Genomic DNA, 23,835 nt, shown 5'->3' on the forward strand with positions numbered 1-23,835 from the left:
GCCTGACTTCGCCCCCATTTTCCTGATGTCTGTTTTCCTTTGGTCTGATTGGAGAGGAATGGGAATCTATGTAGTAGCCACTGGGGCCCATTTCCATAGCTGAGCCTGGGCTGTCGGCTCCTTGCTGGTTCCTCCAAGACTTCATTGCTTCACAGCCAATGAAATGGAGCAGTAAAAAAACAAACAAAAAACAACAAAAACAGAACAAAAAACAAAACAAAAACATTAAAAAAGACTTCACTGCTTACCTGTAGGTTGCTTTTTATATATAGTTCTCAATCTCTTCTGAATTAAACTTCTTGGTCCCCACTTCTAGATGTTAAGGGCCATAATGGTTGCAAATATTGTGATAACTTTTGAGAGGATCCCTTTTGAGGGTGCGAGATGACTACCCAGAGGATCTGAAGGTTTTCATTTCGCTGACACTGAAGAGTGTATTTCTTAGGATTTTCTGCTCTGTAATGACAGATAATCACAGCTGGCAGTGAAGATAGCACTGAACTTTCTGTAAAGTCCCAGGCCTAAACATTATCTGTGGCAGAGACAAACAGTTTTAATTAATGACAAAAGGTTTGCTTGTCCCTGCGAGGGTGAAAGGGGCTGGTGCTGTTTCGTTCCCTGTGCCACGTACTGGGCTGAAGGGGCAGGGGAGGGAGCATCCCAGGGTCCTGGCTTTTGAGAGAGGGGCAGAGAGGGTCAGCTGTGGTCACACACCCATACTTGGGAGTCGTACAAGTCTCTTGGTTAGTGGTCTTGCCACTTTGAATAGAGGTATTTCAGATTTGAAAGAAAACAGTCTAAACAGTCTCCTCAAAGTAAATGCTTTGAGGAGTTTTTAGGAAAAGCTATTTCGAATGTCAGGCATAGATTCATGTTTTAATGGCCTCACTGATTCTTGGTAAGTGGAATCCCCCAGAAGGTCCCCCAGAAGCTCAGTTGGACCACCACAATCTCCCTGAGCAGAACTGGAGTCCATCAGGTCCCCTCTATCAGCTACAGAAAGCAGAGGAGTGAGCAGATCAACCTCAGAAACAAGGCGACATGCAGGGGGATAAGGAAGGGGTGTTTTCATGAAGCGTGATTTTCATTTTAACAAACATTTATGAAGCGCTAACCACATGCCAGGCACAAATTGCTTTACAAATGTCAGCTCATTCCGTCTTCTTCACAGCACCCTGAGGCAGGTAGTGCTGCAATTCCTACTTCATAGATGGGGGAGACTGAGGCACAGTAAGAAAGGTCCAACAACTTGCTTAAGGTCACACGGGTGGTAAGTGGCAGAGCTGAGATCTGAACTCATGCAGTGCTGTTCTGGAGTCTGTGTTTTAACCAGTATGCGTGTGATGCTGCCTCTCTTGTGATGAACATCAGAATATAGAGGGACAAAGTACAATATTGAAGATCCAAATATCTCATACTGCCAATTTGTTTTAAAATACATCTACAAAGAAAACATACCAACAGGTTATGGGAGTTATCAAGGGCATGATGATGGGTAATCCTTATTTTTTTTCTTGATAGTTTTCTGTATTTGTCAAGAAGTTTTGTAAGTTGGGTGGTTGGTTGTGTGTTTTAAAAAAATAGCCACAATAATATCTCTGACTTCGGAATGCTCATCTAGAACTTTGCCATTTCCTCATCAAGAGGTAGAGTCTACTTTCTCTCTCCTTGAACCTGGGTGGGATTTTGTGACTGCCTCAATGAACAGCAAGTGGCAAAAGGGACGGTATCTGACTTCTGAGGCTGAGCCACGCAAGGTGATACAGCTTCTGCCGGGTCTCTCTCTCTTAACACACTTGCTTTGGGGCCCAGAGCCTCTGGGTAGGATATACTGCCACCCGGCCGGGCGCAGTGGCTCACGCCTGTAATCCCAGCACTTTGGGATGCCGAGGTGGGCGGATTACCTGAGGTCGGGAGTTTGAAACCAGCCTGACCAACATGGAGAAACACCATCTCTACTAAAAATACAAAATTAGCTGGGCGTGGTGGCGCATGCCTGTAATCCCAGCTACTTGGGAGGCTGAGGCAGGAGAATAGCTTGAACCCAGGAGGCGGAGGTTGCGGTGAGCTGATATTGCGCCAATGCACTCCAGCCTGGGCAACAAGAGTGAAACTCCATCTCAAAAAAAAAAAAAAAAAAAAAGAAAGAAAGAAAAGAAAAGAAATACTGCCACCCAAAGTCACATGCTGAAGAGACCACATGGGGATGCCACATGGAAAGAGAGAGAGGCCTGGGAACCCCAGCTGTTCTAGTCTCCAGCTGTTGAGTCTCTTGGCCCAGGCACCAGATGTGTGAATGAACAAGCCTTCGGATGATGCCAGCTCCAGCCCCTGCCTGACCAAGACCTTGTGAAAGACCCTGGGTGAGGATGGTCTTGCTGAGTCCAATGAGACCCCAGTACCAGGATAGATAAAGATATGATGGGCTGCGTGCAGTGGCTCACACCTGTAATCCCAGCATTTTGGGAGGCTGAGGTAGGAGGATTGTTTGAGCCCAGGAGTTTGAGACCAGCCTGGGCAACATAGTGAAACCCCATCTCTACAGATAATAAAAAAAATTAGTGTGGTGGCATGCATCTGTGGTCCCATCTTCTCAAGAGGCTGAGGCAGGAGGATCGCTTGAGTCTGGGAGGTTGAGGCTGTGTTGAGCTGTGATTGTGCCACTGCACTCTAGCGTGGGTGACAGAGTGAGACCCTGAAAAAAAAAAGAAAGAAAAGAAAGAAAAAGAAAGAATCCTTTGGAATGGCTAAAGAGGATGCCCCAACTGTGTCTGGGGAAATTAATGCAAGTTCCACAGATAGGGTGAAACAGAACAAGGTTCTGCAGTGTCAATAGGAGCTTTCAAGGCAGAGGAGAAGGTTCAAGGTAGAAGAGAAAAGCACATTCAAAGATACGGGTTTCTACCTGACATTTTTGGTCAAACATGGATAACCATGATTCACCTAGGGTAGCATTTTTATATTCAGCCAAGCCTTGATTCTACTTAGAATCTGTCCTTCTAGATCTTGATCTAGGTGATTTCCTGCTTTCTTTCATCTTCTAGAACCTGTTATGTTATTGCTAATACCCAACCATAAAAAGTCCAGGTTTCCTTCGAGTGTTACAGATCCCTGTTCTGGGAGCGAGCTGACCCATTCAGAGTCACTTTTAACATCAGAGCTGTAAATGACATCATTAATACTATTGTATTAATACATGCTTGTCTTCGTTGGGTCCTGGGTGAAGTGAGTTTTACTGGACAGGATCTGCTGTTGAAGAACTTGAGCCTGATTCCTTGGGGTCTTCATGCTTGGAGACCAAACCTACTGATACTTTTTTGCCTTGAGGCGTTGGTTGCAAGATATAGGTGTCCTGCATTCCTTCCACAGTTCCTTTGGAGGCAAATAATGGTTGTGTAGGAGAGATGTTCTCTTGTCAGGCAGGATACTTCCAGCCTGAACTGTGGCAAATTCCACTCCACCCTCTCACTATTGGTACTGTCATGTATGGCTGCTCCAGTCCTCCCCAGAGTTGGTCTGCATTGCTCCAGCTAACTTGACCTGTCTTCCTTCCTTCAGAACTCAAGTTCATTCTACCTATTAACCCATAATTATCATGCTGCTGAATAACAACTCCTTCAAAGGACTCAGTGGCTTAAAACAACAACCATTCATTATTTTCACAAGTCTACAGGTTGGCTGCATGGTTGGATGGGGCCAAAGTTGGCTGATCTTGGCTGGACTCACACATAAATCTGTGGTCGGCTGGACCTAGATGATTTTTCCCCCTTTGAGATGGAGTCTCGCTCTGTCACCCATGCTGGAGTGCGGTGGCGCAATCTTGGCTCACTGCAACTTCCACCTCCCAGGTTCAAGTGATTCTCCTGCCTCAGCCTCCTGAGTAGCTGGGACTACAGGTGCCTGCCACCACACCTGGCTAATTTTTGTATTTTTAGTGGAGACGGGGTTTCACCATGTTGGCCAAGCTGGTCTTGAACTCCTGACCTCAGGTGATCCACCCGCCTCGGCCTCCCAAAGTGCTGGGATTACAGGCGTGAGCCATCGGGCCTGGCCCCTAGATGATCTTTTAACCCCAACCTCACAATAGACACCACCACCTCCTTCTGGGTCCCCAGGGAAGTCCTCTGAGGCTCTGCAGATCAGAGCCTGTTTATTTTCCTCAGGACCACTGCATGTTCCGTCAAAGTTTAAAGATATGATTGTTCTCTACAGTGATTTTTTGTTTCAAGCATTATTGCCTGAAGTAGTTGTTTGACTAGAGATGTAGTTAAATTTTAGGTGGTATCAACTCCTTTTGAATAGACTGTCCAAGTCTCTGTGATTCTATCTGCTGGTTGGGTTTTTCTGACAAGGGCTCTCTTGGAGGGTCAACAGCCTGTCGTCTTGTTTTTCCCATCAGAGATTTTCTTTCCCACATATATTAAGAGGTTATTTTCATGTTGTTTTTGTATACATGAGAATGAAATCTTTGCTTTCTAATTTTACTCTCTTCCTCATATCATTGGTTGCTACTGACTTCTGCGATGTGATTCTTCCCTGGGCACTCATCAGGGGGTATTGTTTTCAACTTGGCATGGCTCAAACCTCAAACTTTTAAAGTTTTAAAGCAGCCGAGTTGCACTGATGATCAATAAATCAATCACTGTGACCACTTTTTGCTTGTAAGGTGATTACCCTACTTTGCCCATAGTGACTCTTCAATTTGATTAAAATGCAGTTTCATTGGGTCGTGGTTGAGTCCTCTAGATATATAAATACATGAGAGAAGGCTGCACTCAAATGTTTTTATAACCACCCTTCAGATTTTTAACCATCTATGCCAGCACTTTTGTGGTCCTCATCCTATAATTCAAATTTCCATGCTCTTTGCCAAAGTAATTCTTATTTATGCATATTCCAACCTCTTGTCTCTGTAAGAGTGTATTCTTTTTTCTGCTAACTGGTGGTGAGCCTTGGTCCCACTGCAAAGCATTTTCTACAGCTGAAATGAGCTCCTGTGCAATCTGTAAATCAGGCTCTGATGGTGGGAGAATATGGGAGATGGTGTTGGTTCACTCGCGATTGTTTTCCAGGTGAGGAGAGCTGGAATAGTGGGAGTGGAATTATTATCTTGGATAGGAAAGGAAGACACATTCAACTGTGCTACTGCCCTGGCAGCAGGAGCCCTTTTGACTGCATTTTAAGACATTAAAAATGAGCATCTGTCCTGGAGCTCCTTGCCCAGGGCAGCGTGCCACCAGCTTCTCATGGCTCTTGGCTCGCGGCAGGTTGTCCCACCTCCCTTGTCCAGCTCCAGGGTGGCCCCACTCACATAGAGGGCTCCTGCCATCTGCAGATTGCCTGGGCTCCCACCAACTCATTAAAGTCTTGCCAGCATTTTCACTGTGCCATTGGAGTACATTTTGAATATCCATGATGACAATCACATAGGCTGCCTGCCTGAGTGGTCCACTTTGTCTCCCATAGGAACCAATTATTGGTTTGATTACCATTATTTTCATTTAAACCCTATTTGCCCCTCCAGCCCTGTCATTTGGACACCTTGCTTTTGCAGAACGTGAGGTTTTCCAGGAATGTATATAATTAATTAATCCTCATTTGCAGATTCCATATTTGCAAATTTGCCTACTGGCTAAAATGTTATGTGTAGCCCCCAGATCAATACTCGTGGAGCTTTCGAGGTTGTTCATAGATACGTGTGTGTGTAGAGCGACAAAAAGTGCCAGCAGTGCCCGTTCCTTGCTGAGGTCTGAGAAGGCGATGCTCTGCCTTCCTGCTTCCACTCTCCTCCTGTCAACAAGGGTCCTTTTCGTGTTCTATTTAGTGCCATGTTTTTCACAGTTTTGTGCTTTTTTTGTTGGTAATTTTGCTGTTTAAAATGGCCCTGCAATGCAGTGCTGGGAAGCTGTCTGGTGTTCCTGAGTGTAAGAGGGCTGTGACATGTTTTATGGAGAAGCCTTGTTCAGGCATGAGTGATAGTGCTGCTGGCTGTGAGGTCAATGTTAATAACTCAACAATATCTATTAGAGTGTCTTTAAACAGAAGTATATAAACAAGGTACATCTTGATTGTTTGATGAAAATGTGACCAAAGATTTTGCAGGAACTTAACCCTGTATTCCCTTGGGAACAGTAGTTCAGTATTCAGTAATTCAGTGTTTGAGGTGACTTTATAGAGCATAACCTCCACAAATAATGATAACTGACTGTGTATATATTTCATTACAGCACAGATGCCTATGCTGAAATAATTTTTCTTATATAAGAAAATAGGGCACATGGACTATTCTTCTTGCATGGCCATGGCATGTCCTGCTCATGTCTTTAACGACCGGTTTTCTTGCCCAGGTGTAATTAGCATGGTCAATGCGGGAGCGATGAGTGGCTCTGGAAACCTGATGGATTTCCTCGATGAGCCGTTCCCTGATGTGGGGACGTATGAGGACTTCCACACCATCGACTGGCTAAGGGAAAAGTCACGGGACACCGACAGACACAGGAAGGTAGGTGGCATTCCGAAAGGACACACTGCAAATGGCTAAGCCATGTTTTCATTCAAAAGTTACTGAGCTGGGGCTTAGGTCCACGTACGTGTCATGTGCTGGGTTAGGGTCTGAAGAAGAAAAGAGCCAGTGGGAGGAGCAGATATATTGGCAGATCATTGTACTAGCAGGAGCTTTGGGCAGGACGTTGTGTCATATGGAGGGATTGTGGTGTGGAGGAGAGGGAGGGGACTTTGCAGGTGCCATTTCTGGAACCTGTTTTCTCATCCATGAGGATGGAAGTGATTATGCCTGAAAAGGAAATGAGATTATGTGTATATGAAAGCACATATGACAGTGCCTGGTGTCTAGTTGGCAATCAGTATATATTTTAATGGACCACAATGGTTATCTGTCAAGTGCTGTGGGATCATTTAGGTTCAGTTAGGGAAGGGTTTTTCAGCAAGGGTAACATTTCAGTTGGGTCTTGAAAGATGACTAAGATTTTGCTAGGCAGAGGAACGGTGAGGATTCTAAACATCAGGAATGCCCCCCTTTTTTAAGTCACAGAGGCATGAAAGAATCTGATGTATCTGGGCAATTCAGGGAGCTCCGAGGATCTGGTGGAGGATTCCTGCAGGGGGAGGGATAGGGATGAGTGTGGAAATGGAGGCAGCAGGGCCACGTGGGGAACGGCCATGCTGGCGGTGGAGAGGAGTTTGTATTTCATGCTGAAAGCCACAGAAGACAATAAAGATGCGCTGCAAAGGGAGAAACAGGAAGCTTGGAAATGAGTCCAGGAGACTGAAGGCAGTGATGTGTAGGTGGAGAGAGGGGATCAGGATGGAGAGGTATTTTGAGGCGCCACGGACGGGATTCAGGTGAGGTGCCGGGGCCAGGAGAGGAATGGGGTCACAGAACACCAGGCTGTGGCCTGATGAGGATGATGCCTTTGATGCCTAGAGGAAGCAAGCGGGGACTGGCAGACTGCGGAGGAGGCCATTGAGTTCTGTGTAGATGCGTTGGTTTGAGCTGCGCTGCGGACGGGTGATCACAGGTGGTGAGAACTCTGTGGTTCAAGGGTGAGGGAAGGGCCGGGGGGAGAATGAGGTCCCTGTGTGCAAGTGGAGGCTGAAGCTTTAGAAACAGCCACGGTGGCGTGGGTGTGCAGAGACAGAAGGGAAGAGGTAGTCAAATCCCCAGGCAGTGCCCAGAGTTACCAGGTCCAGGGGAGGCAGATGGGGAGCCTGTGACAAGAGGGGACCCTGCCAAGAGCAGTCCCCTGTGAATGGAAAGGGTGTTGTGTAGGGGCCTGCTCACAAGGTCACCCTCTATGGAGAGGTCAGGTAGGAGGCGAGCCAGCGGCATGGGGGCTGGCGGTGAGGGGAGAGCTGCTTCAGACGAGGGTGAGGAGTGACATGGACAGTGTGACCATGTCACATCGCCTCACGAGGGCTGGCACGAAAGGAGGAGGGGAATGTGTAGGGAGCCAGGCTCAGTCATGAAGATGTTGCAGCCTCTTGGCTCTGGAGTGCAGGAATGTGGGGTCGAGGCAGCGTTCCCTCTAGAGCACAGCTCAGCAGACTGCATCCTGCGGGCCAAAGCCAGCTGGCACCTTGTTTTAGAAATAAAGTTTTATTGGAACTCAGCCATGCCCATCCATTTCCATATTTTTATGACTCCTTTTGTGCTACAGTGGCAGGGTTGAGGAGTTGCAACGGAGACCATCCGGCCCGCAAAGCCCAAAATATTTACTCTCTGGTCCTTTACAGAAAACATTTGCCCACCACTGCTCTAAAAGGCCGTGAGGGAATGATGATCTCAGAGGAGCATAGGATTCTGTTAGCACAGGGAGGTGTGTATAGGTAGTCCATCTGCTGTGGGAGACGTGATCTGTGCCAGCTAATTCTAAGTTCATGCTGCTAAAATTTAACCTTGAAAACAAAAGGAGGAGATGAAGTCTGTGTGAAGAGGCTTTTTAATGAAACTTAGCAATGTAAGTTTAGATAGTAACTCATATTCAGAATGGAGACACCGAACCAATGTCCCCCTTCAGCATAGCTTTTAAATCATCAAAGATCAAATCACATTTAGTATGTTTTTTTAATTAAGTGAATTATTTGAGTGTGTGCTCGAATTCTTTGGAGACTTTTGTGGCATCTTTATAGCTCTGTGAACTAGAAAGCTCATCGTACCGTTGCGGCACATAACTGAAAGAATCACGTCAGTGGGAATTTAGCTGCTTGATGACATTCATTTTATTTTCTTAATTACCCTGTTTCCCGAGGAAACAGTTTCAAGGAAAAAAGCATGAATTAGAAAATGCATTCAGATCAGTTGCTGTATCTGCTTTGTTCTAGATCACCAGCAAGAGCAAGGAGTCCATATGGGAGTTCATCAAGAGCCTGCTGGATGCCTGGTCGGGATGGGTGGTGATGCTGCTCATCGGCCTGCTGGCGGGTACGTGGATGGGCATGCAGCACTCCCGTGGGAAGCTGCAGAGGCCGAAACCTCAAAACACGAACCCTCTGGGAGATTTGGAATATAGCGCGTGTCGCTTTTACCCCTGTGGGAGGGATTTATTACTTGAAATATCTAAGGGCAAAATGCATGGCTGTATATTTAACCTAAAATCCATCATCAATAAGGCATGCCCAAGGCATGAGCTCAGGCACAGGCTTCTGAAGAGCTGTGACGATAGAGCTGGTAGCCTTTCCACACAGAGCAGAGTTTTCTTACTATACCGGATTTGACTGAAAACACACGTTTTTTTTGGAAACGGTCTTGTTCCATTGCCCAGGCTGGAGGGCAGTGGAATGATGCCAGTTCACTGCAGCCTCCACCTCCCGGGGTTGAACAATCCTCCCACCTCAGCCTCCTGAGTAGCCAGGACCACAGGCATGCGCCACCATGCTCAGCTAATTTTTGTTATTTTTTCATAGAGATGGGGTCTCACTGTGTTGCTCAGGCTGGTCTCAAACTCCTGGGCTCAAGCCATCCTCCTGCCTCAGCCAAAGTGTTGGGATTACAGGTGTGAGCCACTGAGCCCAGCCAAGCACACATTTTATATTCGGTTATTCTTATGTAGATGACAACAAAATCAGGGACTGTTTTATCTTCAATAACAAAATGTCATATGAGATTGCCTTTTGCTACTACTGGTAGGCTCTGGGATGAACTGGAAACATCCTGCAACAGTCAGCACCATGCTAGACACCCACGGGAGCTGAGGCAGGCCCAGGGGCCTCCATCATCCTGACCCTCAGGAACTCTGCATCTTTCCTTTTTAGAATCCCAACACCATGTTTGCGAGCAGTAGATGTTTCCAGAGTAAATGGATGCTATCTGGAGGGGAAACACGTCTTTTTAATATCAAACGCACCAGCCCTTCCTGGAAATAGTTTCCTGAAACTTATGTCCTTTTAGGAGATTGTGAAGGTTAATGTCTAAGAATAAAAAATTTGGCATGACGAAGAGGTTTCCTTAATAAAAATCCCCTGCATATAACAACATAATAGTTATGGTTAGAGAACAGATCAGGGAATTGACTAGAACACAGGCAGAATATATGTAGTAAGTGGTCTAAGAAGGACAGAACACAAATGGGGCACAGATAGAGTTTTGTGATTCCAGGGGCTTTCAGTTTCCAGGTGATCTTGATTTATTCCCTAGCTCATCGGAGGAGGGGCTTGGTTGCCAGGGAAGGGCTCTACCTCCCTCACCTGCCTCAGTATTCCATAAAGAGCTAAGAGGAATGCTCAGAGGGGGAGTTCTTTCCTACTAGTCACAGATACTGTCTGTCCGTTTCTCCAAGCCTGTCCTTCCTTTACCAGTGGCATTTCCCGTCACGTACTGGCAGCAGCCAGGGCAGGAAATTAGACTTCATTGTCACAAGGGATTGGACGACCAATTTTGCTTGACTGCTTCTATGAAGGCCTTTGAAGGTGGGCCAGGTGGGAGTTTGCTATGAATTTTGATGTCTTTATTTAGAGTAGATTGATAAAACCTTATAGTGTGTCATTTTTCTTGGCTCGTAGGAAGGAGAAATAAATAGGGTAAATGAAGAAACTCAGAACAGGAATAGATGTTCTGATAACGGCACAGCTTAGATTTATTGACTGACCTAGGAGCCCAACTGGGCTGACTTTAATCTGATTTTGACCAGCTGGCTTTATTATCCACTTGATTTCCATCAGCTCTTTCACGAGGGGGAATTAAAAACAATATGCTGCTGCCCTGGCTTCACTTAAACAGTATCTCTGGAGAGGACCTCAAGCTTGAATACAGCCTGCCCCTCCCCTCTGTGATTGTAATGTGCAGCCAGGGGTGAGCACCACTGGCCAAAGGAGAGCCCATGCGCACGTCAGCAGGGGAATACATGGGAGGGTGAGAATGGGGTGATGCTGAAAATGAAGGGACTACAGTGTTCTTTTGATTTGGATGCACTTTGAAGGGACAGCCAGAGAGCCACGTCCCACTCACTTCCCCCTTCCTCGCTGGACTAACAGTGGAGAGGACCTGGGGTCTCACTGCCTGGCCGGCTGTCCCCTCAGTGGCTGTTGTCTTCGGACTCCCCTCATGGGTAGGCCCACAGCATCTCCGCAGGTGCTTATCAGAAGTCACCGCTGGGTGTCACTGTTGGACCACGAAAGAAAGCTGAGGCCTGCTGAAGCGCAGTCAGAACCAGAATCAACAAGGAAGATTGGGTGTGCAGTAGGGGGGTTGTGAATGAATGAATAATGATGAAACTTGGGGTGATCATCCTGTTTGCCCCTGGATATCTGCAGGACCCTCCCATCTTCTTCACCTTCTTCTTCAAATACTGCACGATGTCACTTATATGTGGAGTCTAAAAAAATAAAACCAGTGTCATAGAAACAGAGTAGAAAGGTGGCTGCTAGAGGGAGGGGTGGGGACAGGATGGGGAAAGAGATGTTGATCAGAGGGTGTAAGTTTCAGTTAGACTGGAGGAATAAGCTTTAGTGAGCGGTCGCACTGCATGGTGACCACAATTAATGATCATGTATTGTATATTTCAAAATTGCTAAAAGAGTAGACTTTAATAATCTCACCACAAAAATAAACTGGGGAGGTGATTCGGTTGGTGCGAAGGTAATTGTGGTTTTTGCCATTAAAATAACGGCATGATCGGATCTTTAATTAGCTCGATCAAGTCTTTCTATAATGTATACATAGATCAAAACATGACATTGATATACACAATTATTATGTGTCAGTTTTAAAAAGTTAAAAAATCAAGATAATGAGCTCTTTGCCTTTGTTTTTCCTGTGGAAAAACAAAGAACTATGGATAGTTCTAAATTTGACATTACCGGACCCTGTGGAAAGACCTCATGAAATACTAAATATTATGGTTCTTGCGTGCTGTTGCTAGGGGGCAGTGTTTACTTAGCTGACTCTGCAAACTAGCATTAAGCGGAACCAAGCTTGCATCCAGGATTTCATGATCTAGAGAAAATACTTTGAGCATGTAGGATTTCTTTTCACTGGGTTTCAGTTTCCAACTTTAAATCAGGAAATAGTTTTCACCATTCCACAAGGTATATGTACTTCAAAACATCATGTTGTATATGATTACAACATACAATCTTATGTGTCCATTTTAAAATGAAAGAATAAATCAGGAAATAGCTAATGATATCTCTAACTTAATTAGACTAATTATATATATTTGTATATTTGGAATCAAGTCTTTCATTATTGAATTGCATGTTTAAAAATTTCAAACCTGTCTGATATTTAAAATTTAAAAAACAATAAAATTACATCCCTCTCTCTGTAAGCCTCACCTCCCTCACCTGCTCTATGGATGTATATATGTATGTATGTAAAGCTTTATTGAAATATAACTCACATTCCATATAATTCACCCATTTAAAGTATACAATTCAGTGGTTTTTAATGTATCACAGAGTTGTACAACCATCACCATGGTCGATTTTAGAATAATTTTATCATGCCCAAAAGAATCATTATACCCTTTAGCTATCAAGCCCCTGCTCCCCAACCATCCCCCTTCCAGCCCTAGGCCACTGTTAACCTGCTTTCTGTCTCTATGGATTTGCCTATTCTGGGCATTTCATATAAATGGAATCATACAATATGTGGTCTTTGTGATTAACTTATTCTACTCAGCATAATATGTTCAAAGTTTGTTCATGCTGTAGCACGTGTCAGTACTTCATTCCTTTTCACTACCAAGTACAATTCCATTGTATGTATAGACCACACGTTGTTTATCCACTTATCCATTGATGGATATTTGAGTTCTTTCTACTTTGTGACTATTTTGAAGAATGCTGCTATGAACATTTTTGTTCAAGTGTTTGTGTGCATGGATGTTTTCATTTCTCTTGGGTATATGCCTAGGAATAGAATTGGTTTTTTTGAGACAGGGTCTGGTTCTGGCGCGATCATGGTTCGTTACAGACCGGGCTTGAGCAATCTGCCTGCCTCAGCCTCCTGAGTAGCTGGGACTATAGGCGCGTGCCACCATATCTGGTTAATTTTTTTTTTTTTTTTTGTAGAGACAGGATCTTGTCATGCTGTTCAGGCTGGTCCTGAACTCCTGGCCTCAAATGATTTGTCCACCTCGGCCTTCCAAAGTGCTGGGACTACTGGCATAAGCCACTGCGCCTGGCCCTTATACTTTTTAACAGAGCCTTTAATATACTTATTTTCTCCTGTCCCAGGTACAGTTACACAAAGGCAGGGGCTTGGGTCTACTCTTTTCACTGCTGTATTCCCAAGACATGGACGAGTAACTGGCATGTAGTAGGTACATGTTCAATAACTATCCCTTGAATGAATGAATGGACCTGAGTTTTCTGATTTTTTCATTCATTTATTTATTGCAATATTTTATTCAACATGGATATATAGTGCCAACTATGCACCTGACATGGATATAACAATGGACAAGACAGATAGGGTCCTTGCCCACTTAGAGTGGACACAGGGTCTGGATGCCAGGCCTGACCCCCCACTGTGGTATGAAAACCAAACAATGAAACCTTTTTTACCCACCACTTATAGACTAGTGGAAGTACACACACACACACACACACACACACACACACACACACGGAGAAAAAGAGAAAGAGAGCTAATTGTGATATCAGGATGTGAGAGGTGTGGTGATGGGGAAGGACAGGCAGCCACAGGAATGCCAGGGAAGTACACCTAACCCAGACTTAGGAAATCAGGAAAGACTTCCCAGAGGAGGTGATATAAATGCTGGAATCTGGATGATAAGTAGGAGTCTGATGGGAGGGGAGGGCAGTGCTTGCTGAGATGGTGCAGGTAGGAGAGCGTGGCACATTCCAGGAACATGGAGTGGGCAGGGTGTGGGAAGTTAGTGAGGGAAAGAGATGAAGCTGGAGAGATCTGAGGGGCCAGCTGTCAGGGTGGGTGACCTGTTGAGGATTTGGGTGTTCTCCCAAGAATAATGGGTAACCATGGCAGGGCTTTCCACAGGGGAGTGGCACAGGTCAGTCTGGCATTTGGAAAGCCTATTTGACCACAGTGTGGAGAGGCCATGAATGGGGCAGGACTGAGGCTGGAGACCAGAGAGGAAGCTCCTGCAGCAGTCCAGCCAGCAATGACTTCAACACGGTGATCTGAAAGACAGCCCGAGTGGGGATGGGGGTAACTGCAGTGATTCAAGAGAGATTTCAGAGGTGGAGCTGCTGGGATATGGGGATTGCCTGGAAGGGGGTTGCTTTCCCAGATTTCTAGTTTGCACAGTAGTGTGCCTGGATGGTGGGTTCCTCTCCCAGTTGGGACAAAGCTGAGGCTGGGAGGAGGATGCTTTAGTTCGGTGTTGGATGGTGGTGGACTGAAGTGGAGATATCTAGTAGACCCAAGAAGGCAAATAGACTTGTGTTCTTTGACAATGCCCATTCATTGGCTTTGACTGCCTGGGGCTTTGCTACAAAGATTTGGGAGGGTAGGTCCACAAGTGTGTGTCATGATTGATTAGTGATGTCTGTCATGGGTATGTCAAAAGAATTGTGAAGGGGAATCCAATAGAGTGTGCTATTATTGATTGGTGATGTCTGCTGTGGGCATTGGAAGCTGACGGCTGGGCTATGTAGTGATTGGCTCTGTAATAGCCAGTGGGCTCTATGTGCTTGGAAAAGCATAGCTTGAGATGTACATTTATACCTAATGGTAAATAGTAGGATATGAATAAGGTTGCCAGGGTTGAGAGCATAGTATAAAAAGAGAAAAGGGTTTAGGGTCAAGCTTTGAGGAAATGGCCTTTAGAAGTTGGGTGGAGGAGTCAGAAAGATCAGAGGAGTCAGAGCAAACCAGAGAGTGAGGAGGAAAGCAGGAGAGCATGATGTGGAAGCCACGGGAAGAGGTGTTTCTAGAAGGGTGGAGTGGTCAACAGAGTCAGATGATGCTGAGAGCTCTGGAACTGGGGTCAGCAAACTTTTTCTGCAAGAGGCCAGAGAGTAAATATTTTCAGGTTTGTGGCCCATGTGGTTTCTGTCTCAGCTCTTCAGTTCTGCCACTGTAGCATGAAGGCAGCCACAGAGTGCATGTAATTGAATGGTGTAGCTGTGCTCCAATAAAACTTTATTTACAAAAACAGGCTGTGGGCCAGATTTGGCCCATGGGCTGTAGTTTGTGGATCCTGTTCTAGAGGAATGAGCTAAGGCCATTGCCTTAGCTGCATGGGAATCTCCTGGTAGATTGAGGGGATGGACTGGGCCAAGGGAAGGAAAGAGATTGGATGGTGACTAGAGGGAAAGTGGAAACAGGGAGGGTTTTTTTTTTTAATGTTTAAATGCTGATGGCAAGGAGAGGAAGAGGTTGAAGATACAGGAGAAGGAAAGGGGAATGGGAAGAACGAGGCCCCATGGAGGAAGGAGATGTAGAGCTGAGGTGGGCGGTGTCCGATGCAACACCAGGAGAAGAGAAGGGAGGGGTGAGTGCTGATGCCAGGTGTGGATGCTTTCGGTGAGGATGTGGATGCAGAACCGATCCTGTAATAATGATGCAGTGAAAAGGCTGAAAAATGAAGATGCTTGAAAGCATTCTCTGCCTTTGTGAGAGATGAGAATGCATTATTCTGGAAAGAGACCCAAGGCCGCCTTTTGTGATCCATTCAACTGCACATTCCGTTTTCTCCCATTTCTATTGGCTTTTAAAATACTTATTTAGTTTTATAGACCCATAATTCTTTATAATTTAAATAATGCAGAGAGTTTTAATAAACAGAATTTTCCCGAGTTTGGTTCTCATTTGGTGGCAAAACCTTACTCATTTATGATGTGAGGCCGTCGTAGTTGTTATGAGTCCATTTTGTCTGAATTATCATGTTTCCCTGAGAAATATTAATGTGTGTGATTCTAGGATCCTGCCCCAGAAGCCGCTGAGAGAGTTCTGTCTTTTACACTATAAATACCCAATGTCAAAAACTTGGAAATGGAAAAATTGCAAAAGTTGCTTGTCTCTCCTACCCAATTCAAGCTACTGAACCCTTTGTATTTCTCATTGGGCTTGTGCTGCCTTGCCCATAACATAAATGTTCAAGTGCTGCAAGTTTAATGAAAGAAGCTTCCTACGTAAGTGACAGCCCCATTGCAAGTTTATTGCCTGCTCTGGAATCTGGGCCATCATTGCTGATGTGCCCCTGCCTGGCCGCCGTGTTGGTCTCATTCTTGTTGCATCATGGGGCGATTCCTCTTAGTGACTCGTGTTACTTCTTCCAGGCACCTTGGCTGGGGTCATCGATCTCGCCGTGGACTGGATGACGGACCTGAAGGAGGGGGTCTGCCTGTCTGCCTTCTGGTATAGCCATGAGCAGTGTTGCTGGACTTCTAACGAGACCACTTTTGAGGACAGAGACAAGTGTCCCCTGTGGCAGAAATGGTCGGAGCTGCTGGTGAATCAGTCAGAGGTGGGTATTTGGGCAGGGTGCTGGCTGGGGACCCCTGCCGTTCCATGCATGCTTGGGAATGCTGCTGGGAGATTTGTGAATGTCTGTGATTTCACCTTCAAGTGCCTGCTCTGAAGTTCGTGGCTTAACACTAGGATGACGGGCTTTTTCCAGCTCTAATGCTATCACTCAAACTTCACTTGCAAAACCCTTCCCCACTGTGAAATGTGCACAATGCATATATATATATACACTTTAAGCCTCATATTTGGCTTTATCTTGTTATATTTGGCTTTATTTTTTCTTAGCGAAGGTGGTTTGCTGATCATGCTGAAGAAATAAGGTTGACTTTGATATCTTCTAATTGAGAAGAACATAACTTTTTAAGTTACCCTTTAAAAAAAACAGCTTTAGTGAGATAAATTCACAGTTCACATTGTTCACCCGTTTAAAGTGTACGATTTAATGCTTGTAGTATATTCAGTTTTGCAGCCGTTACCACAATCTAATTTTAGAACATTTTCGTCATCCTTTCCAAAACTCTGTCTCCATTAGCAGTCACTCCCATGTCCCCCAACCTGCCAGCTCTGAGCAACTACTAATCTACCTTTTGTCTCTCTAGATTTGCCTCTTCTGGATGTTTCATGTAAATGAAATCATACAATGTGTGGACTTTGTGTCTGGCTTCTTCCACCTAGCATCATGTTTCCAGATTTCTTCCTATTGTAGCATGAACCATTACTTCATTTTTTTTATGGCCGAATAATATTCTATTGTATGAATGGACCACATTTTATTTATCCATTTGTTGGTTGCTTTTGCTTTTTGGCTATGATGAATGATGTTGCTATGAACATTTCTATACAGGTTTTTGTGAAGACATATGTTTCATTTCTCTCAAGTATATATCTGGGAATGGAGTTGCTGGGTCAGATGGTTACTCTATGTTTAACCTTTTGAGCAGCTGCCAGACTGTTTTCCAAAGTGGCTGTACCATTTTACATTCCCTCCAGCAGTGTATGAGACTTCCAATTTGTCCACCTTCCTGTCAGCACTTATTATTATCTGTTTTTGATTATAGCCATCCTAGTGGTTATGAAGTGGCATCTCATTGTGCTTTCAGTCATCTTCCATTGCATTTTATGACCACATTATAGAGGATGTTCTGGGCCTTCTATAAAGAGAATGCCCTAGGCACAGGAGATAATAGTGGTGAACCACAGACCCATAGCATTTAGAGCTTCAGATCTTTATTAAAATCTTAGTTCAGGAAAGAGTTAACTTCTAACCCATTTCAGTGGTAACCACCATGACTATGAGTTATTAAAGGATCAGAAAGCCACGTGAGGAGGAACCAGGTTGTCAAGCTTCACATTAGGGGTAATGTGAGGATCTCTCAAGCTAGAACTAATCTTGCAAGATATATGTAATCTATTTATACATCTCCTCCCTTCCCCAATTTTTTTTTTTTTTTTTTTTTTTTTTTTTTTTTTTGCCTGACTGACTTACCACAGCTGAAGACATTTGGAATGCACTTTGCCATTTTTGCTAAACCTCTTTCTCAGTGGAATTGAAAATTAATTCCTTCAAATCTCAGAAGTAGACAGGGATCTTGAAATCTCACACGTTCTCAGTGCTCTCCATTACTTCCAAAAAGAAATTCTCTACTTGGGTTGATGGGAGCAGGCAGACAGAATTGGCTGTGCGCCATATTTTTATTCTTCTCTCCTACTTGCAATGTGTGTTTTGGGGAAATACAGCCATCCATCTTTTCAGCTGTTTTTAAGATTTATACTTTGATTCGAAGAATTACCTTTAGTAAGAGTGAGAGTTATTTTTAGCCTCCAAAAAAGTACATATTTAAGTGGGTGAAAGGTATTTCTTAGTCCGATTTCTCACCGCATAGGGTGTGAATATATGTGCTTGTAAAGGCCAGAGCGGTCTCCTGGAATGTGTTTTTGCATTTAATAGGCACACATGTGGCTGTCCGTGGCCTGACTTGTAGGTGACCTCTCTTTTCTGCCCCCTTTACTTAAGTAATCCAGATGGTGGCAAGAAGCTGAGGTCTAGAGAGTGTGGTCTGTACCCAGCAGACCAGGCCTTTCACGCATAGGACCCCAGACTGTGTGTTTGGTTCAGAAAACCTTCTCCATACATCAGATAATTTGGAATAAATGGTTCAATGAATTATTCTGAAAGTGATCACGTTTTTCTTCTCTGACAGTGCCTCTCAAATGTTAGTGCGCATAGAACCTCCTGGAGGGCTTGTTAAAACACATTTACCTGGGCCCCAGCCGGGAGTGTCTGGTGTCTGGTTCAGCAGTTCTCGGGTGAGGCCTGAGAGTCTGCATATCTCATAAGCCGCTGATGTGGCTGGACCATGGACCCCACCCTGAGCAGCAGTATTCTAAAATACAGGCCCGACCCGTATTCATTGGCAGTGCGGGTGCTTGCTGTGGTTGGGCGTGGCCTTAATGAAAGCTAAGAGAGACCAAGCCACCACAGACAAGACAAAACTAATCTGCCAGGGTCTCGGAGGCAGGATTTTCTGCATCACACCTTTGATTAACTCTATGCAAGTGGTGATTAAAACCAAGCATCATCCACGGTTTCCATTACTGCTGAGCCTTCCCTGTGTAGAAGGCGCGTGTAAACAGCTCCCAGAGAAACACCCGCTGCTCTGTTTGTGTGTACTGACTGTAGCAATAGCAACAGCTGATAAACCTACGCTGGCCTTTTGGTTTATACAGGACTGGGACCAAACCTGCCCAATCCTGTCAAAGCTTTTGTTGTCAAGACAGACGGGGAGGGGTTGAGTGTTGCTCAGGTCAGCTGTGGCTAATGTTTCCTTTTTTGTTTTGTGTCTGTTGTCTAGGGTGCCAGTGCTTACATTCTGAATTACTTAATGTACATCCTATGGGCGCTGCTGTTTGCATTTTTGGCTGTCTCCCTGGTGCGTGTATTTGCACCATATGCCTGTGGCTCTGGCATACCAGAGGTGAGTTCTGGCTGATTTTTTTGGTACCAATAATAAGAATAGCAAATTCTTCTGTAGCACTGTCGTGCCAAGCACAGTTCCAAGCGTTTTACTTCTACTAACTCATTAAGCTTCTCAATAAGACTATGACGTAGGTACTATTATTCTGCATTTGATAGTTGACGAAACTAAAGCACAGAGAGGTTAAGTAACTTGCCCCAGGTAACCAAGCTGGTAAGCTGTGAGTTGAACCCAGTGTTCTGACTTCAGGATTTACACACTGTCTTCAAGATTTCTGTGCTATTGCTTCTCAGATGATAAAAGCCTTGTCTTTGTAAACCAGGCATAACTCTTAAAGCCTGTGGAATCAGAGTTCATTAACCACACACATAAACACGCTGTAATAACTCATCAGTGCATCTGTGATGTAATGTGAGAGACGATAGTGGAGGTTTGTTGCTGTGAAAGTTCACTGATGATGAAATCTCTCTTGCCATGTTTTGCTCTTCTGGTGGCAAGCTAATAGCAATCTTTTAAAAACCTGAATTCTGCCTTTAATACATGTACTGTGAACGTACCCCCGTGAATTTCGAGTTCTTATAAATAGTTTTCAGCACTTTCATGTAACCGAAGTATGAGGGAAGTGACCTCACCGATTAAGAGGAGTGCCTGAGACCAAACTTGAAACCTATGAGGACCTACTGGGCAGAATCATGATCATTGAGCTGATTCCCGAAAAGCCCAGATGGTGGAAGTTTTAGCCAGAAGTAATTTTAAAAGTTCTGGTATTATCACTGTAATCCATGCAGTTCAGTTCTCCTTTGGGTTGATGCCTTGGCGATGCACACAGGCAGTGGGCTAGAGAGTTTGAAGATGTAGTTGTGGGCTGAGTATGGCAGTAAATCCACACCCTTTGGGAGGACCCTGCAGCCCTGATGGTGGTCCAGGCAGTTTGCAGAAAGGGCTGAAGTCATGAAAAGACAATCAGAGGCAAAATTCAACATGGTCTTTTTTCAGGAAAGATAGAAAAAAGAAGTCTTAATATGTCATGCTGAATTTTTGATGGTTGATGTTAACATATTGCTTCAGGAACCTGAAAAATAAGCTGTATTACCAACCTATTTTCTCAGCGCAGCCAGTTCTGCTATAATGCAACATATGCATTCCTAAAAATCACCATGCCATGCAAAATCACACAACAGAAACCACAGGGCTTTATGGGGAACATGAATTAGGGGCACAATACACAAAACTTCATCACTGACACATATGACAAAAAGAGGAACCTAGTAAAAACAGGAGCACAGTTGTACACATTAAGTGGCTAAGAAATATGTAAATACCACAATAAATATGTCACTTCCTGCAAAGAACTTGAAGTTTGCTTGTGGAAGTGGGTGTCGCAAGGGCTGCAACTTACGCGTTGCTGTGAAGGGCATAAGGAAGGTTATCTGAAGTTGTAGGGGAAGTTGAGACAGCAGGCGTAGATGGGTGTGGCACCCTGGCATATGTGTGAACCGGTAGATGTTTGACTCGTGTATTTTGTGTTTTCCTACATGACTGGGTGCAATTTTCTGCATTTACCTGGTATTTCTCCTGGAGGAAATGTGCATAAATAGACATAAAATTTGAGTTATGCTCAAATTCCTCCCTAACATGAGTGGCATTGGAACAAATTTGCATTTTCTTTTTTTCTTTTTCCTTTTTTTCTTTTTTTTCTTTTTTGAGACAGAGTCTCGCTCTGTTGCCCAGGCTGGAGTGCAGTGGCACAATCTCGGCTCAGTGCAACCTCCGTTTCCCAGGTTCAAGCGATTCTCATGCCTCAGCCCCCCAAGTAGCTGGGGTTGCGGATGTGCACCACCATGCCTGGCTAATTTTTTTTTTGGTTTTATTTTTAAGTAGAGACGGGGTTTCACCATGTTGGCCTAGCCTCATGTGATCCATCCGCCTCGGCCTCCTAAAGCGTTGGGATTACAGGCGTGAGCCGCCACGCCTGGCCTTCTTGTTTTATTATTGTTTTATATAGAGACGAGGTCTCACTCTATTGCCCGGGCTGGTCTCAAATTCCTGGGCTCAAGTGATCCTCCCGCCTCAGCCTCCTGTGGAGCTGGGACTGCAGGCACGTGCCACCATGCCCAACTAATTTTTGTATTTTTTTGTAGGTTTTTGCCATGTTGCCCAGGCTGGTCTTGAAATCCTGGGCTCAAGCAATCCTCCCGCCTTGGCCTCCCAAAGTGCTAGGATTACAGGAGTGAGCCACAGTGCTTGAGGCAAATTTGCATTTTCCAACCAAGTGTCGTAGCAGAGCTGACTGTATTTTATTTGATGTCTAAAACATCTCAGTTTGTGATCCCACTGCCCAACAGTAGGCATTTTTGACTCAAGCATTTTGCAAATAAAGAGATGGCCGATGGGGAATTGGTGGAAAATAGAAGCAGTAAGAGGCACACTGGGTAGTCCCATCTCTCCCTTCCAAGAACTGTAGATGTGTGGCTCAGCTGGTGTCCTTATAGACAGGGAGTTCGAATATGAGTTCTATCTTTGAAGGGCTGGCTGGACTTTGTCATCATCTAAATTGGGCATTTTATTGGTGATAGCTGAACTCAGAAGGAGTAAAATACTGAGTTGAGGATTTGTTTCTTTTCTTTTCTTTTTTTTGACAAGGTCTCACTCTGTTGCCCAGGCTGGAGTGCAGTGGCATGATCACAGCTCACTGCAGCTTTGAACTCCCAGTTTCAGGCAGTCCTCCTGCCTCAGCCTCCCGAGTAGCTGAGACTATAGGTGTGCATCATCATACCTGGCTAATTTTTGTACTTTTTGTAAAGGTGGGGTTTCGCCATGTTGCCCAGACTGGTCTCTAACTCCTGGGCTTAAGTGATTCGCCTGCCTTGGCCTCGCAAAGTGCTGGGATTACAGGTGTGAGCCACTGTACCTAGCTGAGCATTTGTTTCTTATGTGACAAAAGTGCAAGGGATACATAGACATGGATGAAATTAAAAAATGTGATGTTAAGTGAAAAAGCAAGTTTTACAAGGATAAAGTATGATTGATAGAACGTCTATAAACAGCTAAAATGAAAAAAACGTATGTGCTAAAACTATAGAGAAAGGGGAAGAAATGGTAGGAAGTGGTGAGGGGAAGGAGGAAGGTTCCACTGGGGAGGCAAACACGAGGTAGCCACTCTTCTGTTTCTTAAACTTGGTAGTGGGCACATGGGTACTCGCTTTTATTAGTATTCTTTTAACTCTATATAAGTGCGTGATGGATTCATTTCTCTATTTCCTAAATAGTTCATAACAATCTTTTAAAGAACTTTCAGGAACCAAATGGAGGTTTGACCCAGCAGTAGCAAAGTCTTCATGTTACTATAGTAGAGCTGGAAATTCTTAACATAAGGATACAGTATTTTTCCCAGTTCTTGGAGGAGAGGGTCAGAGTAAAAAGTAAATGTAAATAAATAAATCATGGGTAAAAAGAATCTCCTCCCAGTCAGCACCCAACTAAATATGGAAACTGACTTCAGTTGAGACATGAAGCTGTTCTTCATTCATTCTAGCAAAGATATTGACTGAACTATTTGGAAAACATGTTTATCATTGTCTGAGGTGATCTGCTATAAGCTGCTATATGGCACACTGTGTAAGAATGAACTTTGAATGTGATGCACTTATGTATATTTTAAAAATTGCTCATCCTCCCTAGCATTTGTTTCTAAAACATTTTGATTACTTAGAGTGAAAAATTCCTTTGGAAACATTTTTTAAAATGCAAATTTAGGTCAGGTATGGGGGCTCATGCCTGTAATCCCAGCTACTTAGGAGGCTGAGGTGGGAGGATTGCTTGAGGCCAGGAGTTTGAGGCTGCAGTAAGCTATGATTGCACCACTGCACTCCAGCCCGGACAACAGAGCAAGACCTTGTTTCTAAAACAGAAAAAAGAAGCAAATTTAAAGAAGGTTTTTTTTTATGTAATAAATGCTCTCTATAAAAGTTCTATAAAGCACATTTAAAGGTGAATACTTGCCTGTAATCCCAGCACTTTCAGAGGCCAAGGTGGGAAGATTGCTTGAGCCCAGGAGTTCAAGACCAGCCTGGGCAATGTAGTGAGACCTCATCTCTACAAAAAAATGAAAATAAGCAGCAGAGTGTGGTGGCTCACACCTGTAATCCCAGCACTTTGGGAGGCTGAGCTGGGTGGATCACTTGAGGCCAGAAATTTGAGACCAGCCTGGCCAACATGGCAAAACCCCGTCTCTACTAAAAATACAAAAATTAGCCGGCGTGGTGACACGTGCCAGTAATCCCAGCTACTTGGGAGGTTGAGGCACGAGAATCACTTGAACCTGGGAGATAGAGGTTGCAGTGAGCTGAGATCACACCACTGCACTCCAGTCTGGGTGACAGAGCAAGATTCTGTCTCATAAAAAAAAAAATAAAAATAGCCAGGTTTGGTGGTGCACTCCTGTAG

At 44.6% G+C, this 23,835-nt stretch overlaps 1 protein-coding gene across 1 annotated transcript in view; it reads left to right on the plus strand.

Annotated features, from left to right (window-relative positions):
• The window catches only part of CLCN4 (chloride voltage-gated channel 4), an 81,561-nt gene that overhangs the window by 22,710 nt on the left and 35,016 nt on the right, over positions 1–23,835 (plus strand). The window contains exons 3-6 of the mRNA XM_003811944.5: positions 6,348–6,502; positions 8,842–8,941; positions 16,225–16,412; positions 19,267–19,389. Coding sequence (XP_003811992.1) covers positions 6,359–6,502; positions 8,842–8,941; positions 16,225–16,412; positions 19,267–19,389 — 555 coding nt within the window. The 5' untranslated portion in view covers positions 6,348–6,358. The remainder of the gene's footprint in view (positions 1–6,347; positions 6,503–8,841; positions 8,942–16,224; positions 16,413–19,266; positions 19,390–23,835) is intronic.

The sequence above is a fragment of the Pan paniscus genome, chromosome X, assembly GCF_029289425.2.
Source record: "Pan paniscus chromosome X, NHGRI_mPanPan1-v2.0_pri, whole genome shotgun sequence".
Lineage (NCBI taxonomy): Eukaryota > Metazoa > Chordata > Mammalia > Primates > Hominidae > Pan > Pan paniscus.